Raw genomic sequence first — 14945 nt, forward strand, 5'->3', positions numbered from 1 at the left:
AGAACGCAGGCTCAGTAGTTGTGGCGCACGGACTTAGTTGCTCTGCGGCATGTGGCATCTTCCCAGATGAGGGATCGAACCCCTGACCCCTGCATTGGCAGGCGGATTCTTAAGTGCTGCGCCACCAGGGAAGTCCCAGCCTTCTGGAATTTCGATTGGGATTTTATTGAATCTACAGATCAATTTGGGGTGAATTGTCATCTTGATATTGAATCTTCCAGTTCATGAACATGATATATCTCTCCTTCTGTGGTGCTGATAAGGAATTTTGTGTCTGTGTTCACAAGTAATGCTGGTCTGAGGTCTGTTGCTTTCTTTTCTTAAATTGTCTTTATCTGGTTTTGGTAATGCTGGATTCATAAAACAAGTTGAGAACTATTTCCTACTCTGTTTCCTGAGTTTGTATTACATTGACATTATTCCTTAAGTGTTTGATAGGCTCCTCCAGTGAAGCTGTGTGGGCCTAGAGTTTTATTTGTGGTGTGATAACAAATTCAGTGTCTTTGATGGATGCACATATTTGATTTTTCCTAAATCAGTTTTTTAAAAGTCAGTCAAAGGAGCTTCCCTGGTGGCACAGTGGTTAAGAATCCGCCCTGCCAATGCAGGGGACATGGGTTCGAGCCCTGGTCTGGGAAGATCCCACATGCCGCGGAGCAACTAAGCCCGTGCGCCACAACTACTGAGCCTGTGCTCTAGAGCCTGCAAGCCACAACTAGAGAAAGCCCGCATGCAGTAATGAAGACCCAACGCAGCCAAAAATAAATTTTAAAAAATTACATCATATGGGTTATGGTTAGGGTTAAGGTTAGGGTTTGTGTCATAATTTAACTGGTGCCCAATTGATGGATTTTTGTTACTGCAAACAATGTTGCAGTGAATGTTCTTCTACTTATTTCACACTAGAACTTTCTACACAAGTAAGTGAGGTACTCTAGCACATGTGGTCATACTGATGTTCTCTGTGTCATTTAAATTTTTGGTTTATGCTACAAACATTGTAAGAGAAATTTCCTATTTTTTGTTAGGAGAAAAAAGGAAAGGAGAAAAAATGTCAAGAACAGAGAGAACTGTGATTAAGAAAGCAAAAGTAATAACCTTAAGTGTGTTGGAATGTTTAAATGCCTGGTATTATAGACTTTGCATCAATAAAAAGGAAAAGTTTTCTCTTCTAATGAGCAAGTCTTAAGAAGAAATGAGCTAATGAGATATAAGCTCCTGCTTCTGATACAACAGCTTTGGGAAAACAATGAGAAGCAGGTTTCCCTCCTCATGATAAGAGAAACACCAGGAGATTTAACCCCAGTCATGTGTGGACTACAGCAGTGTGTGTCTTGAGAGTTTAAAAGACAAGAGAACTAACTTAACCCCTTGGCTTTTTCCTTGAATAAGCGCCAAAGTGAGAGAGCCTGTAGCTGTACAGTCGAAGTCTGAGAGGGATAACTGATGGCTCATCCCTCCTCAACTTCCTGCAACCTGAAGAAGTCTTTAAGTGAAAGTTTCTTGTCCTGATACTAGGGACAGGAGACTACAGTGGGAGGGGAGGAGTTGGTGCCACCACAATGGTGTGATAGTAAATGCTTAACAACCAGCTTTCCGAGGGAAAAAATATATGTATAATATGTATAAGTATACATGTTTTGTTTTGTTTTGTTTTTTAATAAATTTCTTTGTTTATTTTTTGGCTGCATTGGGTTCTCGTTGCTGGGTGCAGGCTTTCTCTAGTTATGGCGAGCAGGGGCTACTCTTCATTGCAGTGCATGGGCTTATTGCGGTGGCTTCTCTTGTTGCAGAGCACAGGCTCTAGGCATGCGGGCTTCAGTAGTTGTGGCACACGGGCTCAGTAGTTGTGGCTCACGGGCTCTAGAGTGCAGGCTCAGTAGTTGTGGCGCACGGGCTTAGTTGCTCCGCAGCATGTGGGATCCTCCCGGACCAGGGCTTGAACCCATGTCCCCTGCATTGGCAGGCGGATTCTCAACCACTGCACCACCAGGGAAGTCCAGTATACATGTTTTTTTTCTTAGTAAATTTTACTTCATAAAATTTTACTTAATAAAATTTACTTTATACATAGCACACAATTTACAACTAACAATAGAATATACAATACTCTTTATTGTAATTTTCAGATAGTCAATTGATTTTCATAGAAAGCTTTCATGGATTTTTGTCAAACTTTGTATTCCTAGCCAACCTATGTACCTGACAAGCCAGTGTAGTTCTGACATGAATGTTGGCCGATTTTTCCACTTACATTAATCAATAAGGGGAATGTGAAATAAAATTGCATGTTGGAATTGATCTGTTAATGTTAAAGACAAGCAACTTCTTTACTAATTTAGATAATACCTTTCAAATACTGGAAGATCATTTCCTCAGATTTCTTTTTTTTTTTTTTTTTTTTGGTGCCCACAATATATCAGCTACAGACACACTTTTAATCGGCATCATTGGCATTTTCTCTATCACCTTAGACAATCAAAACAACAATAAATTCAAGGCCAAATCTGTAGCATTGGCTGATTTCCATGGTGTACGTAACTCCCAGCATGGCTGGTCTCGAGACAGTGACCACCATGAATTTTCTGTACACACTGAGGAGAGAGAAGCAGTGGTAGCACAACCTTATGTATCATTTCTACCATGTAGACATGAGAGATGCAGACAACCTCAAGGGGATAGAGAGCCATGAAGTCTAGTAAAATAATTAAGAAGTGATGAGTTTGGGCATTTATGACCTTGTTTTTTATATAACTTATTTAATTGTAAGTTTATATTATTAAAATTTTAACAATGGCTGTGTTTAACAACTGACTCATTAAAATTCCTGGAGATGGGCTTCCCTAGTGGCGCAGTGGTTGAGAGTCCGCCTGCCGATTCAGGGGACACGGGTTCGTGCCCCGGTCCGGGAAGATCCCACATGCCGCGGAGCGGCTGGGCCCGTGAGCCGTGGCCGCTGAGTCTGCGCGTCCGGAGCCTGTGCTCCGCAACGGGAGAGGCCACAACAGGGAGAGGCCCGTGTACCGCAAAAAAAAAAAAAAAAAAAAACAACCAACAACCTGGAGATTTAACACCTGGTTCTCATGGTCTTTTTTGTGATGCTCCAGCATACACTGTATCACACTTCCTCATTTGCTCACAGTTTCCAAATAAACCTCTTTGGTTTGTTAATAGCCTGGTGTTAAAAAAAAGAAAAAAAAAAAAAGAAAATTATCCCATGAGATGGGGGAGGGAAGATTGGGCTGAACTGCAGGCCACATCCTGAGCTCTTCCGGCCCAGTGAGGGCCTGACATCAGGCGAACAGGTCACATTTACAGAGAAAATTTTTGTGAGAGGCTTCGCCCTGAGTGGGGAGGATTGAAGGCTGTGGGTTTCCTGATAGCCTCCCTTGCTGCTGTGGCAGCTCGCAGTCTGGCCATAACCTTGGGAGAGTTGTTTTCCTCCTGTGTGTGGGGAGATGGACTGAAAAATGGAGCAGGCTACATTATTGCTAGTTTGTAGTGAGTAGGAAAGGGGAGAAAAACACCCTGCTCACCCCCAGTCCTTCCTTGCCTCTTCTTTTTTTTTCCCTTTCCTGTTGTTACAGGTCACATTCCCTGATGTAATTCCTGCCATTGTGAGCCGACAGGCCCTTCCCAGCCTGAGGGACAGCCGGTAAGTCAGGAGGGGAGGTGGAGCTGTGGAGGTGGGGGAGTGGTGGTCACACCAACACCGTGGAGTTGGGCTGGGTCTGAGTGGAGCCCCAGGGATGTTTCCCAGCCCATCCTTCCCAAGAACCAATGAGTAAAATTAGGAGCCTCCTACCTGAGGTCAGGGAACCAGGCCCTGGAGTGGAACTTGGGGTGGAAGATGGACTCCTTTGTCAACTGATTCATTCTCCAGAATTCAACTTGTTCTCTGACTCGGTGGTGTTTGAAAGCAACTTTATCCAGGTACCCTTGTGCAGCTCAGGGCCAGCTCTCCTTCCCTTTCCAAACCTGTTCCTGAGGATTGGTCCAAAAATGCTAAGGCCTTTGAAAGCCCTGGGGAGGAGGAAGAAGCCAGGAAAGCCAGAGAAACGAGAGGGTCTGGGTCCCAAGTTCACCTCAGTTTGTGCCCACAGCCTCACGGGACTCCCTGCAGGTCAAATGCTTTCGGGAAATAGAGTTACACCTGCAGAAGGAGAAAGCAGAACCCACTCTCCAGGCAGGGTTCATAGGTGCCCTCCCGGGGCCGCTAGTCCACACTGGCTGATTAGAGGGGATGAAGGCAGCTGTAGGAATCCCTGCTCTGAAACCCAACCTTCTTTCTGGGATATTATTATACAAATACCCTTGCATGAGACCAAGGTCCCTGGATAAATTAGCCTTGCCCAGATTCGACCATCCCCCAGACCTATGGAAGTGAGTGTTTGTGGCCTGGGAAGCATGGAGACACCAGGAGTGCGGGGCGATCATTTCAATCCGTGTGACATCTCACCAAGGTGCTACCCCCTTCCCTCCAGTGGTCTGGCTGGTGACCACCTGTGCTCCGTTGCGGGTATGGCATAACCAGTCAGCAAGCTGTGTGAGAGGCAGGAGATGCAAAGAGAGATCAGATAGTGTCCCTGGACAAGAAGCTTGTGAATTTGTAGGTTTAAAGGACATAGTATAAAATGGTAGCTGTTGAAAAAGCTCTGTGTCAGAGGGTTTGGACTAGCTGAACCCCAAAGCATGAGCGGAGCACTCCTTCAACCTGGGCAGTAGTGGAAGGCTTCCCAGAAGACGGGGTCGTAAGCCATTCTTTGAGGTCTTGCTGAGACTTTGGTAGAAGAGCAGGGGGAGGACCTTCCAGGCAGAGGGACTTCAGGTTCCTGGGTGAAGACAGGAGGCTGGAATGCACGGGAGGGTCTGCAGTCAGGAAACCATTCGGTGGAGTTGAAGAGTGATTCGAAGTCACAGGAGAGAGGGTGGGAACAATTGGACGTGGGTGTTGGGCTTAATTTGGAGACCCCTTCACAGAGCAGCGAGCTACTCTCTGAGGAGGTCCCCCAAAGGTTCATGGCTCTGGGTGCTCTCTGGTCCCTGCCCTGCCCCAGGGAGCTGCATAGCTGGGCGATCAGCTGGCAGCATGGGGGGCGTGGGGGGGCATGCTCATGCCTAACACACACTCAGAGGAGAATGAGCAGTATCGTGGGAAATCCAGACTCAAGATATCAAATTCTAGTCATGTCCTTGGGTGTGAGATTATGGCGGCAGGTTTATTCTCCTAATATGTTCTCTTTGGCCTAGTATTAAAACTGTCTAGATTCTCTGGATGGACGCTAGGTGACTCAGGCAGCAAGAGACTCAGACTGTGCCAGGGAGGGGGAAAGACTGCCTGCTGAAGCTGGCCCGCGGCAGAGCTAAAAGCTGCCTTGAACTGATCCAGCCCACACAAGTTATGCTGCTCCCTCCCCTCAGCATCACCATCACTATCATCACCGCCAAGAAACATCACCCGCAAACATTTATTTATTACTCTCAGTGTGTGTGGCCCTCTGTGTTTTGTAGCACATATGAATTTCATTCCACAACATGGGCTCCAAGAAATGTTACTTTTTTTTTTTTTTTCAAAAATCAAAATTCACTTTTCTTGGGGCACCATCTACTCAGGCTTGTGGGAGCTAACATTTCAGTCATTCCTGGGGCTTTCCCCTGGTCCCCAGTTCCACCATGGGCTGTGAATGGCCCTGTTGGTCTTACAAAGCCTAGGATATTGGGAGAAGGCCCTCTGGTCTTGGGAACGTAGGGGTCACTCCTCAGATGTTCCTTACCCTGGTCCCTGTGGTTCCTTAGAGGCTACAGACCTGGTGCTTTTCTGCCCGCCCTGGAGAGTGAGGTAGGGGTGTCTTAGCTGAGACACTGTGCCCCAGTGCCAGGCATCCATCTCCCTGTCCTGCCACAGCCCCGAGTGCTGCAAGAGAACAGGTCCTTATTACACTCAAGACCCAGCAACAAGCCCGGCACTCCCTCATCTTGGGAGAAGCTCCCCAAACCTCCCTCAAGTTGGGCTGCCTGGGTCTTCTCCGTTCAACAGCTCTTTCCTCACTCTCCTCCCCTGCTGGAACTTTCTTCTCACAATCTCCCTTCCAGACCATTAGAAACCTGTGCTGGGGCTTCCCTGGTGGCGCAGTGGATAGGAGTCTGCCTGCCAATGCAGGGGACATGGGTTCGATCCCTGCTCTGGAAAGATCCCGCACGCCATGGAGCAGCTGGGCCCGTGCTCCACAACTGCCGAGCCTGTGCTCTGGAGCCCTTGAGCCACAGCTACTGAAGCCCGCGCGCCTAGAGCCCGTGCTCCGCAACAAGAGAAGCCACCGCAGTGAGAAGCCCGCGCACCGCAATGAAGAGTAGGCCCCGCTCGCCGCAACTAGACAAGAGCCTGCATGCAGCAACAGGGACCCAACACAGCCAATAAATGAATGAATGAAGAAAGAGAGAGAGAGAGAAAGGAAGGAAGGAAGGAAAGAAGGAAGGAAGGAAGGAGGGAAGGAAGGAAGGAAGGAAGGGAGGAAAAGAAAGAAAGAAAAAGGAAGGAAGGAAGAAAGGAAGAAAGGAACCTGTGCTGGCTTCTTACTAGTGCATCCTTTTAAAATTAGTAATGCAAAGGACTCGAAGAAGGGCACACAGCGTTCCTGTTGCCAATGAACTTAAGTCTCTCTGGGGAGACCCACAGGAAGGACACATTCAGGTCATGACCCGGTCCAGTGTGCCACACACCTGCAAGAAGCACAGGTGCTCTAAGCCTGTCACCAAGTTGCAGAGCCACTTTCTAACATCTGTAACCTTCCACCCCTGTCTTCTGCTTCTTTCTGACCCATGTGCCTGGGGCTGATTTCTAGGTCACTAAGCCCGGGAACTGGATGGATGTCTGTGAAGGGTCTACCACTGTGATCCTCGGGGTGACCTCCTCGGTGCCGTCCTTGCCACTCCCCAACGTCCTCCTGATGGCCAATGTCACCTGGCCCCAGGGTCAGTTTTCCACCTGGAGCCCACCTGGTAGTGCCCCAGTCATCACCCTCAGCAGGTAAAGAAAGGCTTGAGGGAGGGGCCGGAAGGGGCAGGATGAATGACTGCATTGTTTTGCAGCTGGACTTATTTATTTTTTTTATTTTGTGGCCTTTGTGTTTGTTTGTTTTTTTTTAGCAACATAATTTTCTTTTTTTAATTGGAGTAAAATTGCTTTACAATGTTGTGTTAGTTTTTGCTGGACTTTAGCTGAGAAGCAAGAACAGTGTTCTTTAGCTGATGAACTATATAGACTTCATTCATTCATTTAACAAGTATTTACTTAGTATCTATGTGCACCAAGTGCTGTGCTTGGCGCTGTGGTAGGGCACCAATCCCTGGCTTGGCCTAGTTTTTGAGAATCTTGGCTTCCTTTTGCTTATTTTTTTTTTTGTCAATATCGACTTAGAGGTTTTCAAAAAGAAAGGTGAGCGATATGATAGTCAAATAGGATTATGAGGTGTTGAGATTGAAAAAAAAATACTGGATGTATAGGAGACCTCCGTCCATTTTCTTAATCTTTCAGCACAGTTAATCAGGATCTAGGGAGGAGGAGACCTGAAAATAGAGCCAGAAAACCTTAGTTCGATTTCCTACTGAAGAAGATCTAAACTTGGGTAAATCACTTAGCTTCTCTGAGCCACAGTTTCAAATTCTGTAAAATGGAATTAATGCTACTTATCTTTCCTTCATCAAAGGGCTGTTGTGAGGACTAAACAAGATATTATACATCGACTCTCAGCCATTGTTATTGGTGTGGGCAGATTCTTTAATAACTAAGGCCCTGGAAATCAGAGAAGAGTCGGTCTTAGTGATCATTCCCACTCTCAGACCATGAGCTTTCTCCCTTGGGTGTCCCCCAAGCAGAAGTGAGCACCTAGTGAGGTTGACCCAAGCTCTAGGAAGGCACCAGCTTGGTTGATTAAAATCACTGATGCCTCTGCCATGGGAATTTCCTGATTGTGTCCAGGATTCTCCCACTGAAGTACGTGGAGCTACGAATCTGCGACCGGCTCCAGCGCATCCTGAGGGTTAGGACAGTGACTGAAAAGATCTACTACCTGAGGCTCCACGAAAAACACCCAGAGGCTGTGTTTCAATTCTGGATCCGCTTGGTGAAAATTCTGCGGAGAGGTCTGTCTATCACCACAAAAGACCCAAGAATCCAGTTCTCTCACTGCCTGGTGCCCAAGTTGCCCTGCAGCTCCACCAAAACAGTAAGTTTCACCAAGATCCCGCCAAGAGATCCGTAGGGTCAGCTGGGGATCGGAAACATATCACCTCCCGAGAATTGATGGGTATTACAGTCTAGTGTTGTGTGGGGATGAGCAGACTTCTTTTTCAAGGGCCAATGATACGCACACACCAAATTGAGGTCTACAGACATAAAAAGTAAATTAATTTTGTCTTCCAAAAAAAGAGCTATAAAGTACTTCACTCACTTAAAAATTGTTTGCTGTTTTTTGCTGGGTTTTTTTTTTTTCAGTGTTATAAAGGAATAATGCTCACCGAAGAAAATCAGAAAATTACAGAAAAATCACCCCCACTTCTCTCCAGCCCCAAGCAATCACTTGGAACATTTTGGCATATTTCTTTCTATTCTTTCATCTTAATTTTTAATTTATATATTTGAGGACATTAAATATATATACATTTCTGAATGTTGCTTTTGTTTCCAATTTAGATTATATCATAAGCATTTTCCCATTTCTTTTAGAAGCCCTTTATATACATCATTTTGGTAATTTCATGCTATTCAGTTGTATGAATGGGTTAAAATTTACTTCACCATTCCCCTAATATCATTCATTCAGAGTTATTTCATTTAACATTGTTTAACATTCAGAGTTGTTTCTGACTTTTCATTATTGTAACTGATGCTACAACAAGCATTTATGTATCGTCCACATTTCTGATTGTTTTCTCAGAATTGATTTTTAGAAGCAGAATTCAAAGGGTACAGACATTTTTAAGGCTCTTGATACATACTACCAGATTATTTCCAGAAAGTTCATACCAAATTATACTCTCTCCAATAATATGAGTGACTGTGTCACTGTATCCTTATCACAATTGAGAAGTGTACATTTAAATTTTCTAGTATGATAGGCTGAAAAAAAGTGGATTCTCTGATTTTTCAATGAATTTGAACACTCACCTTTTTTTTTTTTTGCATTGGCTCTTGTGTTCTTTGGCCATTTTTCTATTGGCAGCTTTGCATTTTTCTAAATTGATTTGTAAACCAGAGCTTTTTATATATCAGGATTTTTAAGCCTTTAATCTCAAGTTTTTGCAAATATTTCCCCTAAGGATTTGCTTTTCCCTTTTAGTTTATTTAAGGGTTTTTTTTCTTTTCCTTTGACCCATAGAAGGCTTTCCCAGTACCTGCTTAGGGTAGAAGGTCAGGAAGGAAAAGCTTGATAGATTGGACAGCCTTAAACCTTCAGATTTCAGGATGGAAACACTTGCCTCGTCTCATGTAAGTGGCATACGTCAGGCACTCTATCGCTGACTTCGCAAGTCAGCTCTACTGCTGTGCTTCACAAGGGTCAGAGCCTGTGCTCTGGGCAGATAGCCACAGCAGCCCATCAGGGAGAGGAGGTGATCCTGCTAGGGCCCCATTTTTGGTCTGATGATTTGAGGGCTTGATGTTGAAGGAGCAGGTTCCCAGGACTAGGCTGGCAGACACAAGTGAGTTCCTTCAAGGTTATGGCCCGAGGAAGCCAAGGGCTATCAGGGAGCAGAAGTGGCCATCTGACTGCACATTTCTCCATCCAGTCTGGAAGCAGCCTCCTGTCATCCTGCCAGTCCAGTGAAAGCTCCATGAAAGCTCTTGGCAGCCGAGCAGACCAGTGACTGTTTCTCAAATCTCTCAGGAAGGTCCCAGCTCACAGAAGACAGGCGGGTCCTCCGTGCAGGCAGCGCTGGCATCCCTTCCCGCAGCACAGAGCCATGGCGCAGGGAGGGGTGGGGGGCGGGGGGCGGGGGTGGGCGGCGGTCAGTGACACCCTCTGCCTACCCATCTCAGTTCCTTCTCTTCACTTTAGACCTCTGCATGTGACTTGTCCCCTTAATTTTATTATAAGCCTGTCCTTGGGAACAGGGTCAGTGGCTGATTGATCTGAATAGTCCCTAGGTAAACCCCAGTGTTTTCATATGGAAGGTGTTCAGTAAAAGGAGTGAGGGATGAATAAATTAATTCAAAGAAGGGCAATGAAGCAGGCTCATGGAGTTATATATTGACTATCTCCAGCCCCAACTCACAAGGGTCCCTTGGGTAAGACAATCCCAAGGCCTCCTTGCATCACTTGTCTATTCTGTAAAATGGACAGAATAGACATTAACCCACATGGGAGACCACTGCTGGCTCCGAAGTTTTACTCATCTACTAAGTCATTGTGTTAGATTCTTTCTGTAACAAGAGAGAGAAAACCAAAGCAAGATTGTTCAATCGATACATTGAAGAAGTACAACTTGTAGGGTATCATCAAAATGCAAAATTTTTTCCTTTGCTTTATAATTTTTTCAGCGGGAGAAGTTGTCTTCTTGCCCCTGGATAAAAGCTGGTCTCTGGGCAGGCCCCATAGCATATATGGGCTCCCTCTTAGAATATAAAAGAGTTCTTTGGTCCCTTTAAACTGCAAAAGCAGCATCAGTTCTGAAATTAAAACATCCAGTGCCTGAAAATTATCAAAACTCTAAAGTGATCACATCACCCCCCCTTCAGTCAGCTTGGCCTCATATTAAGATGGCCCTTCATGTGGGGACTGGACTGTCACTCCTCTCCTTCTGTTTCCTGATTTTAAAGCTGGCTTTTTCTCTTAGGAGCTTTCTTGGGTTCCTTGAAGTCCTCACCCTAATGCAAGACCCCCGCTCAGGCCCTGGCTCTGCAGGCATCCATGCACTCAGGCACTAGCTGTCAGAGTCCCCTCACCTTTAAGGGAGTCCTTGCGGGTAGGGTCTACAGTGGCTCCAGGCAGGCTCTTTCTCTCCGGTACAGTTGACATCTTGTCCTCAGGAAATGTCCTCTCAGACCTTGACCAGCTACTGGAGGGAGGACTGTGCCTCCTGGACACAGAGCAGCTCCTCTTCACTTTATCATCAAAGAAACCTGCTCTCCCGGTTCCGCCACCCTCCATGTTTCCTGGGTGGGAGTTGTGCCCCGCCACCTACTGGGTCTCCCAGACCCCAGGGGCCACTGCTCAAGGTCTCTGGGTGTTCCCAGGAAGCCTCTGTTGTTCAGCTGGAGGGGAACAAAGGAGAAGCTCTATACAAAGGACTCTCCACACATCCTCTCTCTCAGTGCTTTCACAGCCTTGCTCTGGGGCAGGGTCCCAGCCGTGGTCATGCTGGGTCTGTTCTCCCAGGTCATGGTGAGCCTTTATATGTACTTTCCAGCCTTTTTTTTTTTTTCAACTTCAAGATAGTATTTTTTTTTTTTTTTTTTTTTTTTGCAGTACGCGGGCCTCTCACTGTTGTGGCCTCTCCCGTTGCGGAGCACAGGCTCCGGAAGCGCAGGCTCAGTGGCCATGGCTCACGGGCCCAGCCGCTCCGCAGCATGTGGGATCTTCCTGGACCGGGTCACGAACCCGCGTCCCCTGCATCGGCAGGCAGACTCTCAACCACTGCGCCACCAGGGAAGCCCTCAAGATGGTATTCTTGAATTACAATGTAAAATTTTCCTCTTTGGGTACTCTTACTATTTGTATGTTGGATCATCTTTGCGTATCTAATTACCTGCCACTTTCTCTTTTTTATTCTTGAAACTCTCCTGCTTCTAAACTTCTGTTTCTCTTAAGGCATTATCTGCTTTGTTTGTTTGTTTTTGTGTTCTTTCTGGCTTTAGGCTTCATTTAAGAAGTAATTTTTATTTCTTTAGAAATGTCTAATTCTTTTATCAGTTTTATCACCGCATTTATAAATCTTTTATTTATATTTTTTATTTTTATTTTTTTAGGCTGCACCACGCAGCTTGTGGGATCTTAGTTCCCCAACCAGGGATTGAACCCCGCCCTTGGCAGTGAGAGCACAGAGTCCTAAACACTGGACCACCAGGGAATTCCTATAAATCTTTTAAATTCTGACTTAGTTGTTCTCTCATATGTTCTGTCATTGTCTTAACTTCTTTTAGCTCATTTTGAAATGCTAGGTTGCACTTTTCATTTGTTTTGCAGGCACATCTTTTTAGTGTGCATTCATTGTCTATAAGGATTTATGATGCTTCATAGCCTCTTTTCTTTCTTTAAAAATTTTTGGACGCCTTGGGCGGCATGCAGGATCTTAGTTCCCAACCAGGGATCGAACCCGCACCCTGCTACATTGGCAGGCAGAGTCTTAACCACTGGACCGCTGAGGAAGTCCCAACCTGTTTCCTCCTTATATAATTTTGTGTTGCCTTGGATTATGATCTCTGATGTGAACGTTTTCCTGAACCTTTGCGGGTGAGGGGCTGGTCGAGGCAGCTTTCTGGTTTGGGCTCCAGAGCTCCCTCTTGTGTCATTTTTGTGAAGTGTTTATGGCCTTGTATTTTTTAGGATTCCAGGGCTGTGTTCCTCTCTCCTATCTTTCCCTGACCTCTCTCTTTCCTTTGCTTTTATTGTTCCTGTCCTACTCAATTTGGATTCCATTTCCAGTGGTTTTTCCTTGTTTGAGGGCGCGTCCTGCAAGGGAGAGTGTTCTGGTGGTTTTGAGAGTTCTTAAGGCACATACTTCACCAGCCTCTTCAGACTGTACCATGGACCCCTTGCACTTACTTTCAGTTTCCTTCTTCTCAAATTGGCTGGCTGCACTTGCCACTGAGAAGCTGAGGGAGATGTAGGAGCTCTCCTGTTTACAGGCACATCAGATGCCCTGTTGCTTCTCTCTGCTTCCTCTCACACAGATACTGATACCCTGTGGGCCTTGGAGCTGTCTGTAGCTGTAATATTTTATCCGAGCTTTTCTCAAACAGGCCTTTATCTGTGGGACTCATGTTGGCCTAAATTGGAGGGGGAGGGGTTAACCCCAAAGAGCCGTTGTAAGTTTGATTCCATATCAGAGATATTACTGGTTCAGGAGAAAAAAAATTTTTTTAATGTAAATTTTATTTATTTATTTATTTTTGGCTGTATTGGGTCTTCGTTGCTGTGCACGGGTTTCTCACTGCAGTGGCTTCTCTTGTTGCCGAGCACGGGCTCTAGGCATGCGGCCTTCAGTAGTTGTGGCACATGGGCTCGGTAGTTGTGGCTCGTGGGCTCTAGAGCGCAGGCTCAGTAGTTGTGGCGCTCGAGCTTAGTTACTCCGCAGCATGTGGGATCTTCCCAGACCAGCGCTCGAACCCGTGTCCCCTGCATTGGCAGGCGGATTCTTAGCCACTGCACCACCATGTAAGTCCAAAAGTTTTTATATTAGTTTCTCAGCTTGGAAGTTCTCGTACCATATATCGTTTCAGTCCTCAAACCAGTATTGGGACAGTCCCAAAGATAAGAATTTTCAGCAGAGATTTTTGTTTTGACCCAGAATCCAAGTTGATATAGATGAGCTTGTGGCACCGGATGGATTTCTTTCTGGTGCCGAGAAGGTGGCTTTGAAAGTCCTGGACTTGTGTAAATACCTCAGTTAATGCCCTACCTACCTCGGGCCCAAGACTTTATCTCCTGTGTCACATGGCCATAAAAACCCAAGGCCTGGGTCACCAAGACTGGCCAGTCCCTCAGGCAGCCCCACTTTAACTCATACTTCACTGATCTTTAATTTTGGTCCCTGGGGTTTTTACTTTACTTTTTGTGAGTTTAACAATGCATTTAAAATTGTGTAGATTATATTTTATTCAGCATTTCTAGGTGTTTTGTGGCAAAGACATTTTTAGATATTAGGCCATATTGCCAGTCTCTGGCTAAATAACCCTAAAATTAATTTCATTGGAAAAAAAAAAGAGCTCACTGTACTTATCTCTGAATAGTAAGTGTGAGTGATTTTTATTTTCTTTTGGGTGCTTTTTTGTAGGTTTTTTTTCATTTAAAATAAGCATGTATTTCACTTAAAATCAAAATTTTAAAAAATTTTAGCCCAGGGTGTGTTTTTCTAGACACACAAGTGGTTGTGATTTTTTTTTTTCAGTTGTTATTGTTTTGGAGAACTGTCTGAGGTTTTCTTTGCACTTATGCTGATACCTGGCAGGCTATAGTGGGCATCAGGCAGGTCCCAGTGGGTTCAGGTCTTGCCTTTGACTCATAACATGTTACATTCTCAACACATAAAAGCAAGGCTTAAGATTTGGAGGGGTATCTGTTCCACTTCAGCAGAGATGCCTTCGCTCCAGCCTCCCTCCCGCTTGGCTTTCTCTGCTCAAGTTGCTTGTAGGTACCTCATGCCATAAATACGTGTTGTCACTGCCCATCATTTCCATATTTAGATCTAGGTTCAAGGCACTCATGCTGGAAAAGATGTAATTTTAAAAGTTTCAAAATCAGATTCTTAACAATGCTTTCTTTTTCTTCTATTGCTTTCAATGACCCCGATATCCTGGGCTACTCCAGAAACACCAATACCACCACTGAAATAGACAATTTCAACTGCTACGACAAGACATCCTCTCCAGTGGCATCCCCTGTCAATTCAAATATACCCATGAGAGCCACCTTGAGCCACAGTCTCTGGGAACAAAAGAATCCAGAGGAGCACTTCCTGCAGGCTCCTGTAGCCAGTTCCCTAGGAGAGAACTTCCTGGGACCCTAACACCTAGCTGAAACAGGGTCATCTTCCCAGGCTTCATTCAGTCCACTTGCTACAACCTTCTATAATGCTCTTTTCCTATTGTGGCCCAGATGACCATGGGAGATGGTGTTTATAACAAGGTGCTCCAGTACTTCCACCAATAAACCTCCAAGTGAGTCCCTAATTGTTATAGGTTGTGCTATGGGGGGTGGAGGTGGGGAGGGGCTGGAGAAGGACTAATT

General features: G+C 45.5%; 1 protein-coding gene across 1 annotated transcript; it reads left to right on the forward strand.

The window, feature by feature from the left end:
• Positions 1-3780: 3780 nt before the first annotated feature.
• Positions 3781-14724, forward strand: LOC132496322 (Golgi-associated RAB2 interactor protein 1A-like). The gene is given in 6 exon segments (XM_060108664.1): positions 3781-3933; positions 6843-7027; positions 7979-8225; positions 9787-9834; positions 9836-9909; positions 14526-14724. Coding segments are annotated over 6 exon segments (906 nt in total).
• Positions 14725-14945: the final 221 nt, after the last annotated feature.

This window comes from Mesoplodon densirostris, chromosome 9 (genome assembly GCF_025265405.1).
Source record: "Mesoplodon densirostris isolate mMesDen1 chromosome 9, mMesDen1 primary haplotype, whole genome shotgun sequence".
Lineage (NCBI taxonomy): Eukaryota > Metazoa > Chordata > Mammalia > Artiodactyla > Ziphiidae > Mesoplodon > Mesoplodon densirostris.